At 37.6% G+C, this 23,494-nt stretch overlaps 1 protein-coding gene across 1 annotated transcript; it reads left to right on the forward strand.

Annotated features, from left to right (window-relative positions):
- The first annotated feature begins 4,012 nt into the window (after window positions 1–4,012).
- Window positions 4,013–23,494, forward strand: MAPK9 (mitogen-activated protein kinase 9). Its single transcript, XM_008947323.1, is given in 11 exon segments — window positions 4,013–4,162; window positions 8,713–8,842; window positions 9,998–10,056; window positions 11,041–11,179; window positions 13,245–13,410; window positions 14,394–14,465; window positions 18,559–18,741; window positions 19,618–19,742; window positions 20,625–20,688; window positions 22,345–22,416; window positions 23,143–23,494. Coding segments are annotated over 11 exon segments (1,275 nt in total). The 5' UTR covers window positions 4,013–4,040; the 3' UTR covers window positions 23,286–23,494.

Genomic DNA, 23,494 nt, shown 5'->3' on the forward strand with positions numbered 1-23,494 from the left:
GAGCCGAGGGACGGGGCCGTGCTTGTCCACCCCCGGTGCATCTTTCCCTTGAGCCGAAGCGGTTCCTCGGCAGGAGTTGTAGAAGCGGTGTGAGAAGGGCTCTGGCTCAGTTAGGTGGCTCTTGTATAATTTTACTACAGCGTAATTGATCACAGCAGATGGACGTTTAAACTTTTTCCCCTCTTTCCACCAGCTTGCCCTGGCTGGGGTGGTGCGATGCACCCATCGTGCCTGCAGCTTGTGTTTAACAGCTGGCTGATACTGTAGCAGGTGGTTGGTGAAATCTTTGATCTGTAGTAGTTTGGGTTATTTCAAGAAAAAGGTTGACTTTTTGGAGAGTTAAACACAAGAGTACCTGTAGACTCTGCTGTATCCAACTGTCATTACTCACCTACTGCTTGGCTACACTCACCTTTTTGTCACAGACTCTAAGGGCTGTGAGTAGAGGGATAGAGGGTAACTCACTGTGGTTTTGTAGTTGGACTCAGACCTGTTGATAGATGTTGCTGTAAAGATTAAAAAAAAAAAAACCCAACCCAGCACTTTTAGATAATACTCCTCAAAAGGGCACTACTGAGTTTGAAGTGTATTTGCAGGGGTGAGTAAGAGAATAAGGAGAGTTCTTGTGCACAGAATTTCCATCTTTACTTCTCATACATACTTACATGTTCAGCATCTACTTCTTTTGTCAGATGTAGAATTTTAGCTTGAGGCTTAAAAATCAAGCTGAGTTTCTTGATGTTTTTATGCTTCATTGTCAGCAATACCATTTTTGTAACAAAACCAAGTCTGGGAATGTGTTCCCTACTGCTACAACCTGTTTGTTTCAGAAGCTTTGACCTGAAGATATCCAGAGGACAGATCTGGTTAATAATGAGTTGCCATTTTAATAAATGCCTTTTAGGGAAGTGACTCCTTAATACAGGATGTATACTGTAGTGCAGTTGCTTTCAACTTCTAAAAATTTCTTAGAGGAATTCTGTGTAACAGCTCATGAGGCTGCTTGTGGTCGTTTTGGTGTGTTGGTTATTTTTCTAGTTAACTTTCCATGAGCTACAGGTTGCAAAACACTTCTGTGAGATTCCTGTACGTGATGTGCTGGGTCAGCTTTGTGATTCTCAAATCTCCCCAGTGGTACAAGCAACTTATATTAAAAGAAAAAAAAAACAACACTCAGCTTGCATGCATCTTATGCCTGCTCCAAAATAGAAAAACATCTCAAAACACTGTGATTCAGTAACATGCTATTATCAGCAAGGAAAGTATGTTTGCTGACCACCCTGTGACTTCTACGTTTGTTGCTGGTCCTGTTTGGTGCAGCTGGGAAGCCATAAATGAAAACTTAACGTTTCAGAAATGGAAATAACACCTACTTCCAAAAGAATCTGGTATAGGAGAAGTGTGTGGAGTATGTGAGCTGGAGTGATGAATCAAATTATTTCAGGTAGGAAAGTAGCAGCTCAGGATTAAGAAACTGAGTTGCCAGCTATACTTTTCCTGTGAGCAATGGGAAGTCTGTTTTTATTTGAGGGATCTTGCCCCCAAAATAGATGCTGTCTGAAGTCCTGTGAAGAGCTACAGCCTCCAGGCACCTAATTTTACATTGCTGTGTGTGTCTGCAGTAATGTAGGTCCTGATACATCCCAGCAGCTTGCAGCCCAAGTGAAAATTGGGACTCAGCTTATGGAGAGGCTGGGAGCTTAGCACTGTGAATTGCAAAGGATGTCAGAAAGCATAAAACTTGAGTGTAGTGGTGCCTGGTTCCCTCTTTGGCTCTTCTCTAAAGAGCTTATCCTGAGCTCTAAACGATTTTTAAAAGATAGCTTTGTGCAGACAAGGTTCCTTAATGGGAGGGTTTCTCTGGTCAGGATAACTTCCTTTCCCCTGCTTCATCTCTCTTACAGAAAAGTGTTTCCTTAACCCCTCAAGTGGCACAGCATAGTTACTGTGTAACTAACAGGTCTTTAACTTGATACCCAGCTTATGCAAAATCTATCCGGTTTTGGGTTTGTTCTGTCCCTTTCAGAGGTAGGATCTTGACCTTCCAGAGGTACCTTTCTTCCAGTGTATGAAGATTCACTGAAAATGCCATGACTGCTCAGGGACTGTTAATCAAAAAATGTGATACCCCAGAGCCCATCGCTTTGGAGGCATAAAGGGGTGGCAGAAAGAGTGGGATTTGTTCCTGGGATGTAGTAGGAAAGGTTGAGAATGCCTCTTAAGGCAGTGTTTTGGTCTCAGGCTAGTGTGAGCTGGCTGTGGAATGGCACCTGGTTCCCCTAAAAGTATTCAAAAAGAAATGTAATTCTCTTCTTCCCCCTACTACTGCTGTGGCAGAGACAGAAAGTTGGTAGCTCACATTTTCCCTTTGTTGATCCTTTCTCTGATTTTTTTCTTAAGCTTCTAAGAGGAAATATCAGGTAAAGTTACTCTCTGTATGTGCTGCCAGAGGTGACCAAGCTGAATATCTGCTTCTTAAAATGCTGCTTAGATTTTGAGAAACTAGAAGGTAGAAGGGACTCTAGACATTTCTTGAGAATCCCTTAAGACTAACCATTACCAGTGCAGTTTAAGCCCAGACTTTACTAGGATTTGTAGTTCTGCCTGTTTTACTTGCAGATTTCTTGGAGCTTATCTGCTGCCTTAAGCCATGGAAAAGACGCTGATCCCTCCTACGTGCAGCTAGGAAGAGAGAGGGCCAAATCCTAATTCTTGAAGCAACCAAAAGCTATTTATGTGGCTGTATGCCCTCACAGGATGGGCTTCAGGGTTGTTCTTGAGGCTTTTCTCTTTTGCATTGGCTCAGAAATACTCTGCAGGCCAGCAAAGAGAGGGGGACTAGCTGCCCTTCCGTAGGCAGACAGCGCGTTGTGCAGGCTGGTGGTGAGGGCAGCTGCTCCCCAGGAAGGTGATCTGCTTGCCTTCCCTCTTTCAAGGAACACTTGGCTGGGCAATTTACTCTGGGCTGTAATGACATGATCTGTCATAGTGAATGTGAAATTAAAAATGAGCAAATTTGTTAGACACTCTTCAGTAATTACTGAGGTAATTTTCTTCTAAGGTTTGGGAGGGGGTGGAAGCCCAGGAAGGCTGGAGGTCTGTCCTCTCATTACTGTGACATTTCAGAGCTAAAGAGGTTTAGTCCATTACCTTGCTTCTCCAATGTAATTACCTACCTCTAATTCATTCTTAACAGATGGATCTAGCTTATTGTCAGTTGTGGCCTGAAAGTCTCTTACAAAGCATAGCACAAAGCTCTAATTCTTGTGGGACTGTAAGTACCCAATGTGATAGTCTAGGAAGTTATGGATGTTAAGGGGTGTTTCAAATGAGAGGGAGCCTGGGTTGTGCTAAGCATGGATCAGGGAAGGGTAGCCTGGCAGGTGAGGAGGCAGAGCCCTGCTTGAAGTTCCCTACTGAACTAGCTTGAAAGGGGTGTTGGAGAAAGGGCAGCAGCTGTGAGTATTTTGGGGAAACAGTTTTATTTCAAACCTGTTTTGCAGTTGTAATTAAGTCTTTTAATAAAACCGTATTTCCTCCTCTGTCTGGGTTTTTGCTGTTTCTTCTATATGTTACCAGTGGCTAAAAGACATAATTTATGATTTATCTTTTTTTTCCCCCCTGTAGTGCTGAAATTAATACAGTCTTAGCACATAGTAGTAATTCTAAGTCAGGGACTAATCTTCAAGGAGTAGAGTTGTTGGTTTTGGGTGGTTTTTTTTTTTGTTGTTGTTTACTTAGCTGTTTTTTGTTTTAGGGATTGGAATAGAAACATGCATTTATTTAAAGCTGTGAAGGCTGTAATTATTTGTTATCTGCCTGCAGGTATTTTTCATTAGTGGTAAGACAAAACTAAAGGAATGCTTATTTAATGGTGTGTTATTGAAAAATGGATGTGTATTAAAACATGTAATATATTTTCCATCTTGTCTGCTTGAAGTTAGTGAGAGATTCAACATTTGTTTTCTTTGTTTTTCTTTAAGATCTTGAAAACTTTACCAGGTCCTTGAGAGAGAGAGAAAACTACATGACACTACACCATGAGTGACAGTAAATGTGACAGTCAGTTTTACAGTGTTCAAGTTGCAGATTCAACATTCACTGTTCTAAAACGTTACCAGCAATTGAAGCCCATAGGATCAGGGGCACAAGGCATTGTTTGGTGAGTAACATTTACATATAAACAGCTCTAAATATGAACCAAATTTTGAATGTATTCCTGATAGAGGTGCCAGAGTGTAAAATACTGATGATAATTTCTGTCTCTTGTTACAGGGTTATGGACTAAATAAATTCTTAAACATCTCCTTGCTATAGCTCATGTGCAAGCCTTTTTTGTTTGTTCCTTTGGGTGTTTTGTTTTTAGGGGAAAATTAGTATTTGGATAACTGCATAAATTGAAATGGTCAACAGATTTCCTTCTCATTAACCACTCTATTTCTGTTTCTAGTTCTCCCCTTCCCCATGTAGTTATGCTGTTGCAGTGTGAGGTATGGCGATGCAATGGTGAGCGATTCGGGGTTTTACTCCTTTCTTCATCATGGCCCCCTTTCTTCCCCCCCTTTTATTCCCAATCACTCCTGTCCATTTCTAGGAGCCATCAATGCAGTGCCTTGCCATTAACTGGCAGGATGAGGCAGATCAGTGTCATTGTCACTCCATGGAGTAACCAGAAAGGGATGCTGTGTGAGGGGCTGGGCTGGCCGGCTCTCCCTTGGTGTGTCACCTCAGCTATGTGTCCAGCCTCCACTGGCCCAGGATGTGAGAGTCGTTAGGCTGATCCTGAACCTTAGTCTCTTGTATGGCACCACACCTCTGGGCCAGCTAAAGGTAAACACTTTCAAATGTTTTTTAGACTGCAGCAATCCATTCTACACGGCTTAGTGCCAGGCCCTGTGTTGTTGGGCAAAACTTACTTGGTAACAGCAGAAATGTTTATTGATGCCTTTTTTAATTCCATACACAGGGGAGCAAACAGATATGCTGAGGAACTCTCTAATATTAGATTTAATCAGAACACATGGTGGGCTGTTCATATTTTAAATCCAGTCTGCAGTTTCTCTTCATCTGTAAATTCTGCAGGATAAGTGTGATGACTCATGTGTTGTGAGCAACTCTTTATACAGCACCTGCCCATGTCTTTTTGACCTTTTTGTGACTGTAATAAGTTATCTATCTAGGAAGAGAGTGCAGTTTTATGAGGACATGCCTTTATTTTTAAATCATGTAGACAGCCCTATTGCCTTGCTGATAGGTGAAAAATAAGCAAAATGAAAACACCATTTTTCATTTTTCTGTAGTGGGTTGAGTGCTGAGTGGATAGGCACACTAGATCTTGGATTTTACTGTTGGAGTAAGATTTAGTGTAGTGCTAACATTTTCTGGGTATCAATATTCTTAAAGTTATGCTTGTTCTAGACAGCATGCAGGAATTTAGGGTGGTTGTAAGAGTTCCTCCTTTCATTAATAGTAGTGCATTTCTAAACTATGACTTAAGGTATCTGCTGCAAAATGAAGTCAGGGTAGTGTTAAGGTCAACATTTTGGGAGGAAGAAGGAATGATCTGATATTTGACTTATTTGGAGAATACTTGATTAATGGAACAACAGAGTGAAGCATTGCATAGATTTTCATCCTCATGTGTAGTATCTGAAAACTACGTCTAAGCCGAGGAAGGTGCAAAGTCTTGATGTCTCCTAAAATTCCTTATGGTACATAAAGGAAAGATACAAAATAATAGGATGCAAAATGTAGAAAGCCCTGTATAGGATGAGTGCTCTCTTGTCATGTTTGGCTGGAAAGTTGTCTAGTGCTGACACACAGATGTCATGCCTTTTTTTTTTTTTAATCATCCAGTGTTTAATACAAAAATTAGGAAAAGTATTTCTGGAGTTTTGTGTGTGGAATTTTTTTTTGGTAAGAAATTTTTAATGCATGTTGCTTCAGCTGGGAGGGGTCTGAATTTTGCTGGGTTTTTTCCTCAAAATATTAATGGGAAACTCCATTGGTCTTGCTTCTGCTTATTTTTTTCTTCAATATTAAAATGTAGGAAAATAAGTAGTTTTAAAAATACATTCATGAGGAAAAGTGGTAGATGAAAGCTCTAGAAAGATGAAAGAGGAACTTGTTTTTTTACAAGGAGGGTATTTCCAGCTCATACTGCAGACAGGCTAGGAGAGAAATAGGATCTGCCTTCTGTATTTTATATACTAACTACACTTTTACACATGACTTTCCTGCACTCCTTTGTTCCTAAGTATTAATAAATTTGAAGTCTTATCATTTGCTTAGGACTGAATAATCACTTGCACAAAATTATTACTTTGAAATAATTTTTGTCTTCAACTTCCTGACATCTTGTTTTCCTTTCTTGTCCTTGGTTTCCTAAATTTCCTTAGTGAATCTGATTTTTCTGTCCCTGCAAATTTTTGTCCTGCAATGAGGCAGCACTGTGATCTTATAAATAGCACAGCTTTGACTGTGGGTAACTGTAATTACAGTTGCAGCTGAAGGAACAGTTGAGATAAGTTTGATACTATTTGCAAAACTATCACGAGTGCAGTGTTACAATTCATTCTGATGGAGTTGGATTTGCTGTTAAATGATAGGATAGATACTGAGACTCTTCCATGGGCAGAATAATTTGTAGACATTCTGTTAGTAGCCAAGGTGATAATGGGGTAGACACTGGAAAATATGCTTTTTTAAAATCTCTGCCTGAAACAGCTGCCATGAAGTCTCTTTTGAATTAGATAAGAAGGGGTGGGGAAAGACATTTAACATTAATTACATCCATTATTTTGTTTGTGTAAAATCATGTGATATTTAGAAGTGTGGTCTTGGTGGTAATAGAGATTATCTACTGTCTTTTTTTGATTGGGTTTTTTTTTTGTGCATTAAATAAATGCATGCTTACAATTTTTTTTTGCTTTTTTTTTTGTTCTACTGATCTGTTTTAATTCTTCCCTTTGAACTGTGTAGGTAGCAGACAGCTTGGTTGGGTTGGGTTTTTTTGATCTCCAGTGTCAGTCAGTCTCGTGTAGATGAACAAAATAGAGGTTCAGGTGAAGTTCTTTGTGTACTCAGCCTGAACCTTGACACATACCTGTCAGATGAAAGGAACACCTCCCCTAAAATTGCTCCTTTGTCTACTGCTGACCTGTGGTTGACTTGAACAGCTAATTAATGTGGCCCCTGTTGGGTTTTGATTTTTATACTGATTCGCAAGTGGAGTTAAAGTCATCAACAAATGCAGAACTTTCAAATTCACGTGTAACGTCTTCTGGGTGAAGTCAATACTGAAACAGCAGTGCTTTCATATTTGGGAGGAAAATAAGATCTCCAGCTGTCTGGCTAGTTGCCTTCCCCCCATTTTGCATTTTGTTTTGCATTGACATGAAGGCTTTAAACCTGAGAGTCGTAGTGTCATTGAATAATGACTCACAGATTTCACAGAACTGAGCTGGAATAAATCCTAGCGAGTGGCATGTTGGTTCAAATTTGGGACATGCCTCTGAGGAGACACTTCACCTCATGGGCAAGCCCCACTTTGTGCTGGAATTGCTTTTTCCAGTGGGGAAAGCAGTGATTTGATATTGGTAAACCTGGTATTATTTGAGTATTGTTACCACGGGGGAGCTGTACTTATAAGAGTACTATAATGTGATGGTCTTTTAAGTCTGGTGTTATACGTGTCTGAATGAGACAGCTCTGAAAGAGCTTAAATATGTTTGGAAAGTATATGTGAATGAGAATTCTTTCCTACTCTGTCAAAGTAACTTTAAATGGAAATAAAGTAACGTGGGAATCCTTCTTTAAAACTGGAACTATTTGTAGTTTGGAACTCTTGAGTAGTTTGTGGCATGAATTCACGTATATTTTGCTGAACAATATGTTAATAATAAAGAATATTCTCACTTTAGTCTTGTTCTGCATATGCAGATAATTTAGGTTTAGATTCTTACAGCTATTCAAGCAAGTTTACACCTTGACCTCAAACTGCAGAGGGAAGGAATGAGCACAACAGAAAAACAAGATAAAATTAATGCTCATGTTCACTTTTAAACTCTTGTATTGCTCCCTGCAGTCTTGAGTTTTTCATATTTCTCAATTATGTGATTTTTTTTTTAATTTTTTTTTTTTTAAAAATGCCCCAGATGATGAATATAATTTTCTGCTAAGCACTGCAATTGTTTATAGTTGTAAAGTATCCATGAACAGGAGAAGGTTGATGCCAGGAGAGTGGATCGTGGAGACATGATTGTGGCTGTCCTTTATCAAAGAGAAATTTCTATTGCAAATACTAAACGATTTTCAGTCAGCAACAGCATCCAAAAAAATACTCCAAATATACAGACTAAGCAACTGAAATGCTTCTTGATTTCAAATAAGCTTAAAATATTTTTAGGTCTTGCAATTTTGAATGCGTGTCTTGAATCAGCAGATTCTCTCTTAAGACGGAAAGGAGGGCAGGAAGACCTCTGATGAGTGTCAGTGACTTCTGTTTAACCTGGTTTTGTTTATTAAAGGATGTGTAGGTTTTTAAAGGAAATTTATTTTCTAGATGAAAATGAGATGAAGTTATCATAAACAGTTTAGTGGATATGCTTGATCTCAAATCATGATTTCTTTCCTCGCTCCCGTCTCCCTTTTGCCGCCTCCTGTCCCTCAAACAGACTCCAGCTTAAGTTGTTTGTCTTTGAAAACTTCTAGTGCTGCTTTTGATACAGTCCTTGGAATAAATGTTGCTGTGAAGAAGCTGAGTCGTCCCTTTCAGAATCAAACCCACGCAAAGAGAGCTTACAGAGAGCTTGTTCTTTTAAAATGCGTCAATCACAAAAATGTAAGTTGGGCTTTATGTTCCTCTCCCTTCTTACTCTAAACTCTCAAGAAAGCTGAGAATTTGCTCTCTTACTTGCTGTTAGTAAGCAAAGTAATGGAAGAATAGGGAGGGAAGACTGGAAAGATTTGCTGTGGGTGATGCAAGTTCCCCCGATGTGTGGTGAAGTTGTTGGGTGAGCTGTTAGGAGCCTGAAGTGCCAGGAGGAGGTTTTTGCTGCGTTGTTGGTCTAGGTTTACCCTCAGTCTCAGCTTTACAGAGCTGGCTTTGCTGTATTGCATTTGCCCCTTTTAAGTCATACTGCAGCAAAGCCTGTTAGGCATTGGGTTTGTTTGTGGGTTTGGCTCTTCTAATCACACTGTAGTTAAGCCTTCTGAGCTTAAACAAGATTTTATATTAAGTACAGTGGTGGGGGTTGAAGGGCTGTAGCACTCTCTAACAATTTGTTGGTAAACAGAAATGAAATACTGTGGACAATACATAAACATTTGGAAGTCTTTGAACCTTCTCAAATAACAAGCCTTACTGTCAATACTTCAGTATTCAAGGACAAGAATACAAAGTGTATGTGACTGTGATCTTCTGTTACTGTCATGAACTAGAAACATCTCAAACTTCCTGAAGACAATACTTTCAGGATTGTTTTTTAAGCAAGCTTTTGGTGAAGTCCAGGAGTAGCAGAATAAAAGCAAGGTGGTTATTAAGGGTGGGAGGACAGTAATTTTAGCAATTCTTCTGGAAATAGTACATCATAATCCAAGTGAATGGGATGGTGTGGGGCTCCTCTGTGTACGTGTTGTTGCACAGCCTTCGTTAAAAATTCCTTGCACAACATGTGGTTTAAAATGAGAGATTATTATTTATGGGGGGAAAATGGAATATATTTCAGGCACTAGGGAAGGAGATAAGTGTCATACAACTTTAAAAAGAAAAAAGTGGTTTTGTCCTGTCTCAGTTCCTTTGGCACACATGCTGCAGTTTTCAGCTACTTCCGAACTGGCAGTTTTTCAGCACATCTGAGTTCAGTGAAGGCAACTAACATTCAAGTTGTGTATAGTAACAGTGTGCATTTGATTTTTGAGTAGTAATTTCTGCAGTAGTGGATTTTTATGTGAATTAAAGTTGAAGTTTCTTCTAATGTTTATTTTTATTTTCTAGATAATTAGTTTATTAAATGTATTTACACCACAGAAGTCACTAGAAGAATTTCAGGATGTGTAAGTAGTAGATTTTTGTTTTAATTTTCCTGACAAATACTGGCCTAATCCTTGGAGCTGTAGTTCCAGTGTGCTACAGACTTCACACTTTGAAAATAGAGGGTCTCTAAAAGCTGGATTTGGCCTATAATTAGTCTTTATTTCTAGATTTCTTTAAGAAGGACCAAGAAACTTGTTTCACTGCATGCGTAAGAAGGAAGTGGGAAATAAAAAAGGTTATTTACCTATTATTCCTCTGTTTGCCATACTCTGCTGACTCCATCTGGTTTGTGTGCGTTGTCCTTCAGCTAAATGGGTCACCTCAGGATAATAACTTGGTCTGCATAACTTGATACCATTTTTTGCCATACTAGTCACATCAGCAGAACAGTATTTTTGGCCTCAATTAAAAACTGAATACATTTCTTTTTTATGCAAGCTATGTCAGTTGGTCTAGAAAGGATTCAGGGTGATTTAATTGGTGGGGTATTCATAGATTCCAGTGCATATGCTGTTGTGGTCTGTGAATAGGCTTCTTGGGTAAATGAGGGACTGAGTATGGCTGAAGCAAGGAAGCTGATGATATTTTAACTTGAAAATTAATTAATTCTTCTTAGTTTCTACATTTTGTATTAAAATAAAGTGAAAGGAAGAATAATTTTTTGACACATTGCAGTATCTGGAATTTCTGCATCGACTTCAGTCAGTCTTAGTTTTTCATGCTACATAAACTCAAAATTATTCTTATTAGTATTTATAAAACTAGTGCAATTCTAATCTCTTGTGATGGACTATTGAACGCTTAATTTTAAATAGTAGGACTAATTGAATAGATAATTTAATTTTGAAACTGGTCATGCATGATTTTTTTTTTTAATCACAAGCTTTTTGACTTTTACATTAGCAAAGTCATTGACTTATAATAAATGTCTTTCATACTGAGCTTAAACCTGATATGAAAAGTAAGACTCAAGTTTCCTTAATGCTTTCTTTCTTGTGCTTTAGATATTTGGTTATGGAGCTGATGGATGCAAATTTGTGCCAGGTTATTCACATGGAATTGGATCATGAAAGAATGTCTTATCTTCTTTACCAAATGCTATGTGGTATCAAACATCTCCACTCAGCTGGTATCATCCACAGAGTAGGTACTATTAGATCATTAACAATACTCTTTATGAACACAGATGATCTTAGGAAATTGGGGATGGCAAGGGGTTGTTTGCTTCTTCCTAAGTTCAAATTTCTTTCATTCATAAGAATATTATTAAGCCTGAAGATTGTTTCTTGTTCAAAGGTTGAAGCTGTATTGTAAATAGATCTTTATTCAGGTTATCTCTGTGGATTTAATGCTGCACTGATTAAAAGATAAAACATGAGCATCTGTGGACCTTTCAAATTACAGAAGAATGAGTCTTTAAAATGTTCTATTTGCCTCTTAAATATCTCTGTCCTTGGAGACATTCACAAGCTGTCTGTACATGGACTTGGGCAGCTGGCTGCAGGTGGCCCTGCTTGAGCAAGGGTCTTGAACCAGATGGCCTCCAGAGGTGCCTTCCAACCTCAGCCAGTCTGTGATTCTGAAAATCAAAGTCTGTGAATGGTCAGAATTTCAAAGTCCTGTGCAGACTTCCTTTTTTTCATTTGTTTGGTTTGTATGTTTCATTTATTTCATAACTAGTCTGTTTGATGGTTCTGTTGGTTTCCCCTTCTTTTCCTTTTCTTCCCCTACTTTGTGGACACACTTGCCTTTTAAATTTCCTTCCTGGTGGCTGAAAATTCTGTTGCATTCTAGTTTAATGCACTTTTTATGGATTGAACATTAAGAAAATACATAATTGAGAAGCTGTATAAATTACAACAGATCTGCTCCCTTACTTTGCTGAAAAAATACACTATGACAATCCTGTGATATTAGCAAGGAAGTTATATATAGTTAGCTTTAATCTGTATCCAGATAGTCTTGGTACTGTGCTTTCCTAAAATTATGGAGTGAGGCACATAAGAGGCTGGAGCAGGAAGAGCTGGAACTCCAGCTGACATGTTGACTGTGATTTGGAGCTGAAGGGGAGACAACAGTATTTGCTGAGAAGTTTGAGCTTGTAGGAGCTAACAGAGATCAGCAGAACTGGTATCAGTTAATGAGAAAATGAGTAATGAGAGGAACCACACTGTAAGGAGCTAAACAGGTGTGAATTTTGAATGGAGAAGCTAAAGTGGTGGTTGGGTTATTTTGGGATCAAAACCAAAATGACCTTTCTGGAGTGGAAACTCTTGGTTAGATTGAGAGATTTGGGTTTGAAAAGAAACCACGCTGGGAAAGGAGCAGAGGTAGGATAGTTCAGAAGGACTGAAATAGTAGGAACTACACCTAGAAATTGCTTCAAGAGTCTGTGACCCAGCAGAGTAAGTTCAGTAGTGTTCTGCAGAAGATCTGTTGCCTTCCTGAAACATGCACACCCACATGAACTATTTGCATGTCCCTATCTCCTGCAAGAAGAAGTAGTTCTGTACCTGAGAACATGGTTAGTGTGGTTGAAACTGAGTCAAGCATTTGAGAACTAAATGTACTTGTACATCTGTAATTTGGCTACTCCTGATACTTTGTGAATAGAACCAGATTGTTCTGTTTTCCCCTATCTGTATTCTGGGTGCAGTAGTGACTGTTCCCATGAGGCGTATCTCCTAAAGTATTTTATTTTTCTCCTCCCTCATTGGGTAACTCACATCCTAATTCTGTGAAATACTGCTTATCTGTCATTAACAAATACAGTTATTAATGCTTTGTGTGTTGGGATGATATTTGACTAATTCATGATGTTGCCTTTAGGATTTGTGCCCTAATAGTGACAGTTTTCAGTCTCCTTCACAATGCAGCAGTTCATACCCAAGATTGGTCCACTTGAAGTGTTAAAGGAAGGAGGTATATGTACACATTGTGCACATATACAGACCCTTATGTAACTGACTGTACTGTCAGTGCCCAAATGGGCAAATTAAGACTCTGCAGATGACTTTGTGATTTTCCCTGTATTTTTTGAGTCTTTGGCTGTGCAGCATTTACCTTGTCTCTAGTCTGAGTATAAATAAGCAGATGCATCAGAGCAGGAGTATGCAGCTGTCAGTGAAGTGAGCTGGTGGCACAGATTGACTCTGTGTGTCTTATTCTGTACGTTGATCCTCCTTTAACTGAAGTAATTTCTTGTTAGGATTTGAAACCCAGCAACATAGTAGTAAAATCAGATTGTACGCTGAAAATCCTTGATTTTGGCCTGGCAAGAACAGCATGTACTAACTTCATGATGACTCCATATGTGGTGACACGGTACTACAGAGCACCAGAGGTTATCCTCGGGATGGGGTATAAAGAAAATGGTAAGTTGGAGTAAGAAAAGTGAGTGCTAGAACTCTGTTGCCTAAAGCCTATCTGCCTTGGAACGTGACAGCATTGAAAGGGGGTGGGAGGGCTGGTTGCTCCCTGCCATGCCTGTTGTTAAAGTATGCTAGGAACAAAACTTACACTGGAATAATTTTGGAGAATGTAATCATTTTCTGCTCTCTGTGCCTATCTCCATGTAACATACACTGCTCCCTCTCTCCTGCTATTGTTCTATCTTTTCATGTGTTACCCTGTTGTCTTGTTGCCATTTTTTCATTCTACAAAAGTCTGTTGAGACACTTATGCTGGATGACATTTAAAAAAGTAACAGCCATCAATATAAAGAATAAACTCTTATATCAATATCATTTTCTTCTAAAGCATCTTCCTCTGACAGTGTGTCCCCTTTTGCATCTCTGATGATTAAAATCTGTATCAGATGGCTATCATAAGGCATGCCTTATACTCTCTTAAATCTGCATAGCACTTGCAGAGGCTATGGGTGTTACATTATTAAAAACAACACAGCTATAATATATGGAACATTCAGCCAACAGAACTGCTGACAAGGAAAGTGTCATTGACTTGCATTTTTGGAGGTTTTACCTGCTGTTTTTTATTAGCTCTGGTGTGATGCTGCCTCCTCTGGGCTTCTATGCTAGTGCATCTTTTTGTTTTACCACAGGGGCTTGGGGTTGCTGTGCTTTTCATGTGTGTCACTCTGGCTGTGTAAAACAAGGGACTAATAGGACCTTACTGGGCCACTGATAGTGGAAAAAAACCCTTTCTTTAGTGCACAAGGCAGCTTGTTGTACAGCAGGTGCTGGTGTGGATCAGAACTTTAGTAGAGGCTGTTCTGGATGGGACAAAACAAAATATCTGCAGGACTGTAAGAATACAGTGTGAGCTTACAACTAAATAATTGTATTTAAAAAACCCTCTTTGATCTTTTGTCCTTGTTGCACCTAACATATGATAGTGGATATCTGGTCTGTTGGGTGCATTATGGCAGAAATGGTCCTCCATAAAGTCCTGTTCCCAGGAAGAGATTGTATCCTTCTTCACGGTTGTTTCACTGGTTCTCTTTCACAAAGTTTACAAAGTTAAAGTTTAGCAGCAGTCAGTCGGTGTTGCTGTGATGGAAAGTTCATGTGAGCAGTTTGGTTTTCCACCTTGTTGCGTTTTATCGTAGCTGCTAGATGTTTTTGTTTGTTTTCCCTCACTTTTGTTCATGATACTTCATAATTTGATCATTTCATTTTTACTTTCAGTTGATATCTGGTCAGTTGGGTGCATCATGGGAGAATTGGTGAAAGGTTGTGTGATATTCCAAGGCACTGATCGTATCCTTCCCTAATCATCCTTGTGTCCCATTCCACTTCCAACAGAAACACAATTATTTTGATCTATAGCAGGATAAAAGCATAAACAATATTTTCAATCATATGTTTTAATAGATCTGCTGTACTATTTGAAATTAGTGTCATTAACCAAATTGAGCTCACCATTTTATTTTCTCAGTAGACTATATTTAATGTAATTTGTACTGGTTGAGTCCATAGAATTTATAGTAAGAGCTTCAGCTTTTGTAGCTTAAAAAAGGATACTATTAGGTGTAAAAAAAATAGCAGTAAGTATACTTTCTTACTCATGTTCTTCATAGTGTTAAAAGCAGAAGCCTACAAAGTTACTTTTTACTGTGCATGGATTTTGCTCACTATTTGTTTGAACAGTAGACTCATTGTACAATTTTTTGAGTTTCAGTCAGATTTTTTTCTTGTTTATTAGCACTTGCTGGGCAACAGTCCTAATAGCAAGCATACTGCATGAGAAATCTTTTTTTAATTACTATTATTTAATATAAAAAGAGAAACTTTTTAGATTTTTTTTTTATTCTCTGAAAATTTTATTTTAAGCTTACTTTTTCTATAAGACTTACTCCTTTGTTTCTCCCTCTGATATTTTTGACCAAGCTTTCTCTTCATAAAATGCTGCTTTCTAGTACAGTAGTAACTGTAGGAAATTTTACTGCATTAAAAACAAACCCCTTGTGTGTATGTTTTCATGCCTTAGAGATTGAAAATCTCAATAATACATCACTGGATCAGAAGTCTTCATGCTGTATTAAGGGAACAGAACTGATCATTTAGTAAAGTAAATGTTCTTTCAAGATTTTGATGTTTCTAGGGAAATATTTTGAAACACAAAATTTACAACATTTGACTCATTATTATGTTCCATTCATAAAAATTGGAGAAAAAACAATTTCATCTTGGATAAGAAGTATCTTACAAAGCAGTAGTGCTGTCAGTCTGGACATTCAAAACTGATCAGTGAGTAAACAGAATGCAGAAGATGTAATTAAATCACCATTGCCAGTTGTGGCTGTAGGTCATAAGCTATAGCTCCTTATGGTCCAAGGTACTGAAGAAAGTGCAGTATTTTTGCTTCTCACCAAGGAAAAGTTTAGTCCACCACTAAAAAGATCAACTCCATGCTCACAGATGCCTATGTACCTTACAGAGGAGGACTTTAAATTGTTATGCTAAATTTCATGACACTAATCTTCAGCAGCTGATATGCATTATTTAGAAGTCCAAACAATTACTTCTTAAGGCTTTTTGTTTTTCACCTTTCTTCCTTTTTATACTTATTGTTTTATCTTTTGAAGCCTTCAGACCAACCTAACACAATTCTTCATGTATGTTGTGTGTCTTTCACCTGCATGTTAGCATGGGCTGTTTTGATTTATTCATGAATAAATGAAGGAAATTTTGTCCATATTGGAATATGCATGTTATAATTTGTGATTCTCTGGGGGTCACTAAAGCTCCACCAGTCTGTTTCAAGGAGTCTCCTCTCCTGGGATCTTATTGAAGTGCATAGTTGTGCTTACAGGGTTTTTTACTTCTTGTAAGACTTTCAGTTCTCTTTGATGTGAAATGCTGATAACTGTTGGTGTTACTGAAACTTTTCCTCAGTGATAACTGCTTCAGTCAGATTGTTGCTTCCTATTCCCTTCAGCTGCAGGATAGTTTTGACAGTGTGGTTTACAGATGATGGTGGTGTGCACAGCCTTTGGTTTTGTGTGTGGTTTGGGTTTTTTTTGTTTTTAACTTAAATGTAAAAATGTCATCTTAATATTTGGGGATTTAGAGCAGGGAAACCAATGTGCTGATGCAGAAAGCATGAGAGGGTGGGGTATTTGTGCTTTCCTGGGAAAAGTCATGCTTTACTGTAATTGTAATAAGGACTTTTTCAAACTCTTCTTCCAAACTCTGCAAAAAGTAGGCAGATAGACCTGACACAGGTCAGTAACTCTCTGGTTACTTGTGATCCTGAGGTCATGAGAACAGGGTAGGCTTGTCTGCAGGTTGCAGTTATTCCCATAGCATGCCCTGTGTGCTTTACATGGAAATGAAGGTTTTCTCCCATTTGGGTTTCTGGTAAGAGAGGCTTAGCTTATTTCAAGTCCAGCTCTACGTTGGAAAATTTTTCATTTGTTGCTGGTTTGGTTTTTTTCTTAGATTTTCAATATCTGTAAAGTACTTTGAAGTAATCCAACTGAAACATTGTTTTTTCCAGTTTTTATTACTAAATTGGGATAGGTCACTAAGTTTTTCTGCCCTCCTCCCTGAGCTCTCAAACCACAGTAGACTGGAATCTAGTTTGATTAGCTGATTAACCAGACTGCTCAAATAAAAAGCATCTTCTTGAATCTAGATTGGTGGAGATCTCACAGAAACCAGTCTTCCAATTAGGAACAAAATTTCCTGATGTATGTTAATTTTCTTTGTATGTGCTTTGTTTTAGCATGAGAGTTAACAATATTGACTTCTTAATTTTGATTTTAACATAGTTTTTCCATTGTAATGTGTTTGATAAGTAAATGCAATTTTCAGTCTTTGTATCAGAAGTCTAAAGTCTTAGCCTGAAGCAGTGACTGTACATATATTTCTAGCTTTATACATGGCACACTAACTGAAATAAAATCACCTCAATGTTTTTTTAATACATCTTAATTTCAAAGTGCAGCAAGTTTGTTATTTTATTACAAAATCTGTAATGTATTCATTACATTAGTGGATTAATTAAATGGAGAGGTTGAAGTGCTAGATTATGAATTTAGCTACGAATGTTTCCAAGGTTGATGGCTTGACACATTCTTTTTATCAGGGAAAACTGTAAAGTATGAATCTAAATAAACTTTGATATATCAGAAATAGAAATCAGTGTTTCCTCAGTGTGCTAAACAAGCTTTGTTATCCCAGGTAGGCTTGTTCAGAGCAGACTCTGGTGTCTCTGTACAATGAGTGTCACCATGTCCAGGGGAAATAGCTGCCCTGGAAAGAGGGAGAAGGGACAGTCCAGAAGAAACATGAGGCATAGTTTCAACTGGTGGCTTATAAATGCAGTTCCCATAAAAGATTGAAACTCTGAACTTGAGAACAGAGTAGTCTTTGAGTATTGCCACAGTTAATACACTTTAAAGAGACTGCTAAAAACCTACAAGAATTGAGGTTCAGGATTCATAACTCCTTTGAACCTTTTCAGAAGCTGAAAATCAAAACAAAATTAAAAAAAAAAATCCCAAAGCATAAAAGCCCAACCATTCAACCAACACCTCCCTACCCCAAAGCCCAATTTCCTTAGGAGACAGGCATGAAATTCCTTACTATGAGAGGGATATTTTTTGCTCTAGTGTTTTTTAAAATTTATTTTCCCCTACCTTTCAGAATCTTCATTGTTGATGATATTATACTGTACATCAGAAAATTCAACAGCAGCCTTTCTTTTCTGTCCTTATAGTTGTTTTGTTTTGGACACAGTTGTCCAATAAAGCTTCTTTTGGACTCCAAAAAAAGTATTGTTTTCAATACTAGCCAATAAATAATAATTAACAAAAAAAATTTAAGTATAATATATTGTGCAGCACTTCTAACCTGTCCTTAAGATTACAAAATCTGAATTTTATGTCAGTCTAGCTTATTGCATGGCAGCTCATAATACTGTTGATGCTAGCGTGAAGTTCATATTTGTGTTCTTTGTTCAAGTTTTCATTAACTTCAGATTTCTGTAGGTGATATTTTTGTGTAGTGCAGACTTCAAATTCTTCAGCTGATTTTCCTAAAGATATGCTGCAGATATTGATCAGTGGAATAAAGTTATTGAACAATTAGGAACACCATCAGCAGACTTCATGAAGAAACTACAGCCTACAGTGAGGAATTATGTAGAAAACAGGCCAAAATATCCTGGTATTAAATTTGAAGAGCTCTTCCCAGACTGGATATTTCCATCAGAATCTGATCGTGACAAGTTAAAAAGTAAGGCAAGATTTTTCTCTTTTTTTTCATAAAGATGTTAATTTAAAATGTCTGCAATGCACTTAATTAAAAAAAAAAAAAATATAAACTGTTCTTTCTGTTTCTTTCATTTAGGACGTGTCCTTAAATCTTACTAGTAGTCATTAAATACAGAACTAGTTCCTTGTCCCCAGTATTCTGTTTAATTATCTCAATTCTAATCTATTGAATAATGTCAGTTGCTTAAATATTCTCTAAAAATAATACTTGTTATGGAAGTTATTTGTAATGATCTTTTTCTAGTTGGTATGTGTATTTAATTTTGACTATACTTCGACTTTAGAGAATTACTGATAACATTTAAAAAATCTACCTTATCTTCTCTAGATGGTCAATTTTTTTGACATAAAGCTTGTTACAGCCTACTTTATTACTGCAGTGATTGTTCAGACAAAAAAGAGATGCTAGTGAAGTGCCACTGCAGCAATGGGTAGCCAGTGATCATGCAGTAAAACCAAGTTTGATAGTGCAGGAATTAGATCATTACTGTACCAAGATGCATTTTTAAAAACTCATTAAAAATGTTTAGTGTGCTTTATGTTCAGTAGTTAGTGCCAAATGAGCTGTGACCCACTTAACAGCAGAACTGTTCCAAATTGAGGTTGGTCGTTGTCAGCTGTAGGGTTTATTTTGCATAACAGCAAAATATTTACACTAAAAAGGTGGGACCTTATTTAAAAAAATGTAGCTATATAGGAAATCTTGGATTTGTGGGCCTGTTTTCACAGTAAAATCTGTTACAGTCTGTGTCCTGTGTTCCCAGTATTCATTTTCTGTGTCAGATGTTAAGCTCTACAGCTCTTTTACATGTGTGTTCTTTTCATTTTTACTTTCTAGCCAGCCAAGCTAGAGATTTATTATCAAAAATGCTTGTGGTAGATCCAGACAAGAGAATTTCTGTAGATGAAGCCTTACGTCATCCTTATATTACTGTCTGGTATGATCCTGCTTAAGCAGAAGCTGTAAGTTTGGATTTAGAATAAATTTCAATATATCAGTTTAATAACTTTACAAAATACCTTTAGTTTTAGTCAAGAGGATGCTTTGAACTCGCTGTTTGGCTAGCAAACTTCACACATAAAGACTCCAGATCAATATTAGAGGCAGAATCACCTGAAGAACAGCTGCTAGAGCAGAGTTAGTCTAATTTTGCAAGTGGTTGTTGAGAGTTCCTTTTACTTTACAAAAGAGTTGTGTATGTGGTGGTAACCTCAGGCTTTGGGAAAAGACTTTTTCTTAGTCTCTCAATGAGTAAATGTAAGCAATGAGTTACAATGAGTTTAATTTTAGTTGATGTTTTTAAGGAGCCTTTCAGTGAGAGGCAGGATAATATATCAGTTTAATAACTTTACAAAATACCTTTAGTTTTAGTCAAGAGGATGCTTTGAACTCGCTGTTTGGCTAGCACACTTCACACATAAAGACTCCAGATCAATATTAGGGGCAGAATCACCTGAAGAACAGCTGCTGGAGCAGAGTTAGTCTAATTTTGCAAGTGGTTGTTGAGAGTTCCTTTTACTTTCCAAAAGAGTTGTGTATGTGGTGGTAACCTCAGGCTTTGGGAAAAAGGACTTTTTCTTAGTCTCTCAATGAGTAAATGTAAGCAATGAGTTACAATGAGTTTAATTTTAGTTGATGTTTTTAAGGAGCCTTTCAGTGAGAGGCAGGATTTAAAAGCAAATTCTGGAGTTGTAAAATGAATGTCTTTGAGGTATAGGGAACAGACCACCAAACGTGAAGGTAATAAAAAGCTAAAAAAGTTGTCATTTTTAGGGGTTTATAGTTACAATTGATTGTGTTGCCTTGATGTAGCAGATACACTATAGACTTTCTTTTCTTTGTAGCCTCCACCTCAAATCTATGATGCACAGTTGGAAGAAAGAGAACATGCAATTGAAGAATGGAAAGGTAAAAAGTGAGCATGACAAATGAGATTTGTTATAGTAACTGGTGTGGTTAACGTGTGGCTCACAGTATGTGTGCTGGGGTGTGTAACTGCCTGGGACCTGCTGGCCCAGTTGTGCAGTACTGCTTGTGGGGATACAAAAATATCAATAATGGAAAATGTTCTATTTGGAGTAAATATATATACACACACACATAGGCAGATAAGTACATATATGTATATCTGAAGTCTATTCAATAAAATGCCACAGCTTGCTTTTTGTTTCCTGAGTATTTTCTTGTTGAGTGTTTGTAATCTCAGTGTTTTTTTTACCTTTGGAAGAGAAACATGCCTCTTCTCAATGTGCATTATTTAAGCCATAGCTCATGACAATATTTACTAATTAATTTGTTCTAGAGGTCGTAAATAGCAGAAAAGGTTTTTGTTTGTTTTTTTCTGTCCTCATTACCTACTTATTGACCAAATAGGTTAAACTGTTGACTTAAACAATAGAATAAACAGCATTGTGGTGTTGAAATCAATTCCACCTCATAGTTCTAATCAAAAACATGAGGTGGTGAGGCAGTGTAGGTTTTACACATCTACCATCAAAGGACCAAAAGTGACAGACATCTTTGCTTAGTGCTACCTTGCTTTTGTAAAATATCTTTATACATTTCAGGTACAGATTCTGGTTTATGTATTTTCTGTAGGGGCATGTCTGCATAGGTACACTTCAAATTATTTTGGATTCACGCAAGGTGGAAAATTAAAATGGATCAGTTAAATTTGATGGAATCAGTTTGTAGATGTTGTTACTCAGATTTAAAGAGGTCTTAATCTATTTAAATATTGCTACTCTTAATTTCAGTAGGACTGTGGGTACGTACACAGGCTACTGTGAATTAACTGACAGTCTAATTTAAAGTGTACCTGATGCTCTGCAGCAGTAATAATCCTGTTGCTCTAGGAGGGGCTGAGATAACCCATCTGGGGTGACCCATACTACAGGCAGATCAAACAGAATGATGGGTGCTCTAGTAAAGTTACAGCTCTGATTTTTTTGTTGTTGTTTAGGTGCCTGTATCCAAAATCATTCTTGATTAGCAAGCGAGAGTTTTCATGCAGATTTTAATGATCTGTTTAACCTACTTAAGAATTTCCAGGTTTTTTTCATTGTATCCATGGGGATTGATTTTTTGACTCTTGGGGGTTTTGTTTGGTTTTGATATTTTCAGTTAATGTTAGTGCATCATAGGTATACATAAAGTTTTGGAATGGGATGGTTATTATTTTTAAACACACTGCTAATCTATTTATAAAATAGGTGATTTTTGGTACATGGTGGCTTTCTGTGGCACGTGAAGAAAATCCATAGAATTCTCTAATTATTGCCACAGGCATTTTAAAAAAAGAAAAAAAGGAAAAAAAAAAAAAACCAACCAAAGCAAGCAAAAAACCAAAAAAAACAACCTAAACCCACACAAACAAACAAAAAAAACAACAAACTAACCTAACAACTACAAAGGGAAAATAAATACTTCTACAGCTGTGTTTCCAGACTGACCCTTAACTATGTCATTGGAACTATGCATATGTAAATTGTATGCAAATCCTCTGTCATCTTACAGTGTTTTTGTCTGTCTCTTCTCTCATTCCTCCCACCCTTCTCTCTTAAGAATTAATATACAAAGAAGTAATGGATTGGGAAGAAAGGAGCAAGAATGGTGTGGTAAAAGATCAGCCCTCAGGTTAGTCATTGTTTCAGTAGTTCTCCTCTAACTGTGGTGCATAGTGCTGGTCTGTTGCACCAGTGAATGAAGAAATCCTGCTTAATAATCCAGGTAGGCAGAAGTTCTGTTACTCAAGACTCTTGATACTGATTTGCCTTTGGAGTTTTTCACTGTTATGAAGTAGCTTGTTGGAAAACTCAAGTCTTGTGTGTCCAACACCCTGAGCTGCCTTCTCCCCAAAGAGCTCAGTCATCAAATGAAACCATCAATGTTGTGTTATGTCACCTATTGCACAGATATTTTATATGCTGAATGTTTAGTCTGTGGCTCTGCATGAATGAGTCCCTTTCACACAGGGTTAGACAAAGTGCAAAATATTTATGCCCATGATTGAAACCTTGATGTTCTCTGGTCTTCTCTTGGTTCAGTAATTGGAATATTGTACTGTCTTTTCTTAACTATATCTATCAGATTTCTTGATAGTCAGGTCACTACTCACATTTTACATTGACTTTTTTTTTTTCCCCTCTCCCTAGTGAGGGAGTAAAATAAAATTCTCTTAATATTCACCTCAGGTTTTGGGTGCTAGGGAACTTAGTGCTTGCTTTTTTATTGTTTATTAGTTTCTTTATTTTCCAAGGATTTCTGTGGGGAAAGTGATGCTTGGAGCCTAGAAGTGTGGTTACTTATACCTGCAATATTGCCTTGCCTCAGATTGTATTATGTTTGGTTTACTTAGCACAGATGCAGCAGTGAATAGCAACACCAGTCCTTCCCAGTCATCATCTATCAATGACATTTCATCCATGTCAACAGAGCAAACATTGGCCTCAGACACAGACAGCAGCCTCGATGCCTTGACAGGACCCCTTGAAGGATGTCGATGATCAGCCAGGATTGCAGACTTGACTTTGGAAAAGAACTCTTGCTTCCATTGGGCCTGAATTGCTTGTAAGTTAATGGAACCAAGTAGAAAAAACTCCATGTTCTGCATGTTCTGCTAAAGTAATGCCTGTTTTTTTACTCAGTTGTTATGAAATTGCCTGCTTAATGTTGTAGAATGAAAGCAAATCTATGTCTAAAGAACAAAAAAAAA

Source organism: Merops nubicus, unplaced genomic scaffold (assembly GCF_000691845.1).
Source record: "Merops nubicus isolate BGI_N331 unplaced genomic scaffold, ASM69184v1 scaffold12030, whole genome shotgun sequence".
NCBI classification, from domain to species: domain Eukaryota; kingdom Metazoa; phylum Chordata; class Aves; order Coraciiformes; family Meropidae; genus Merops; species Merops nubicus.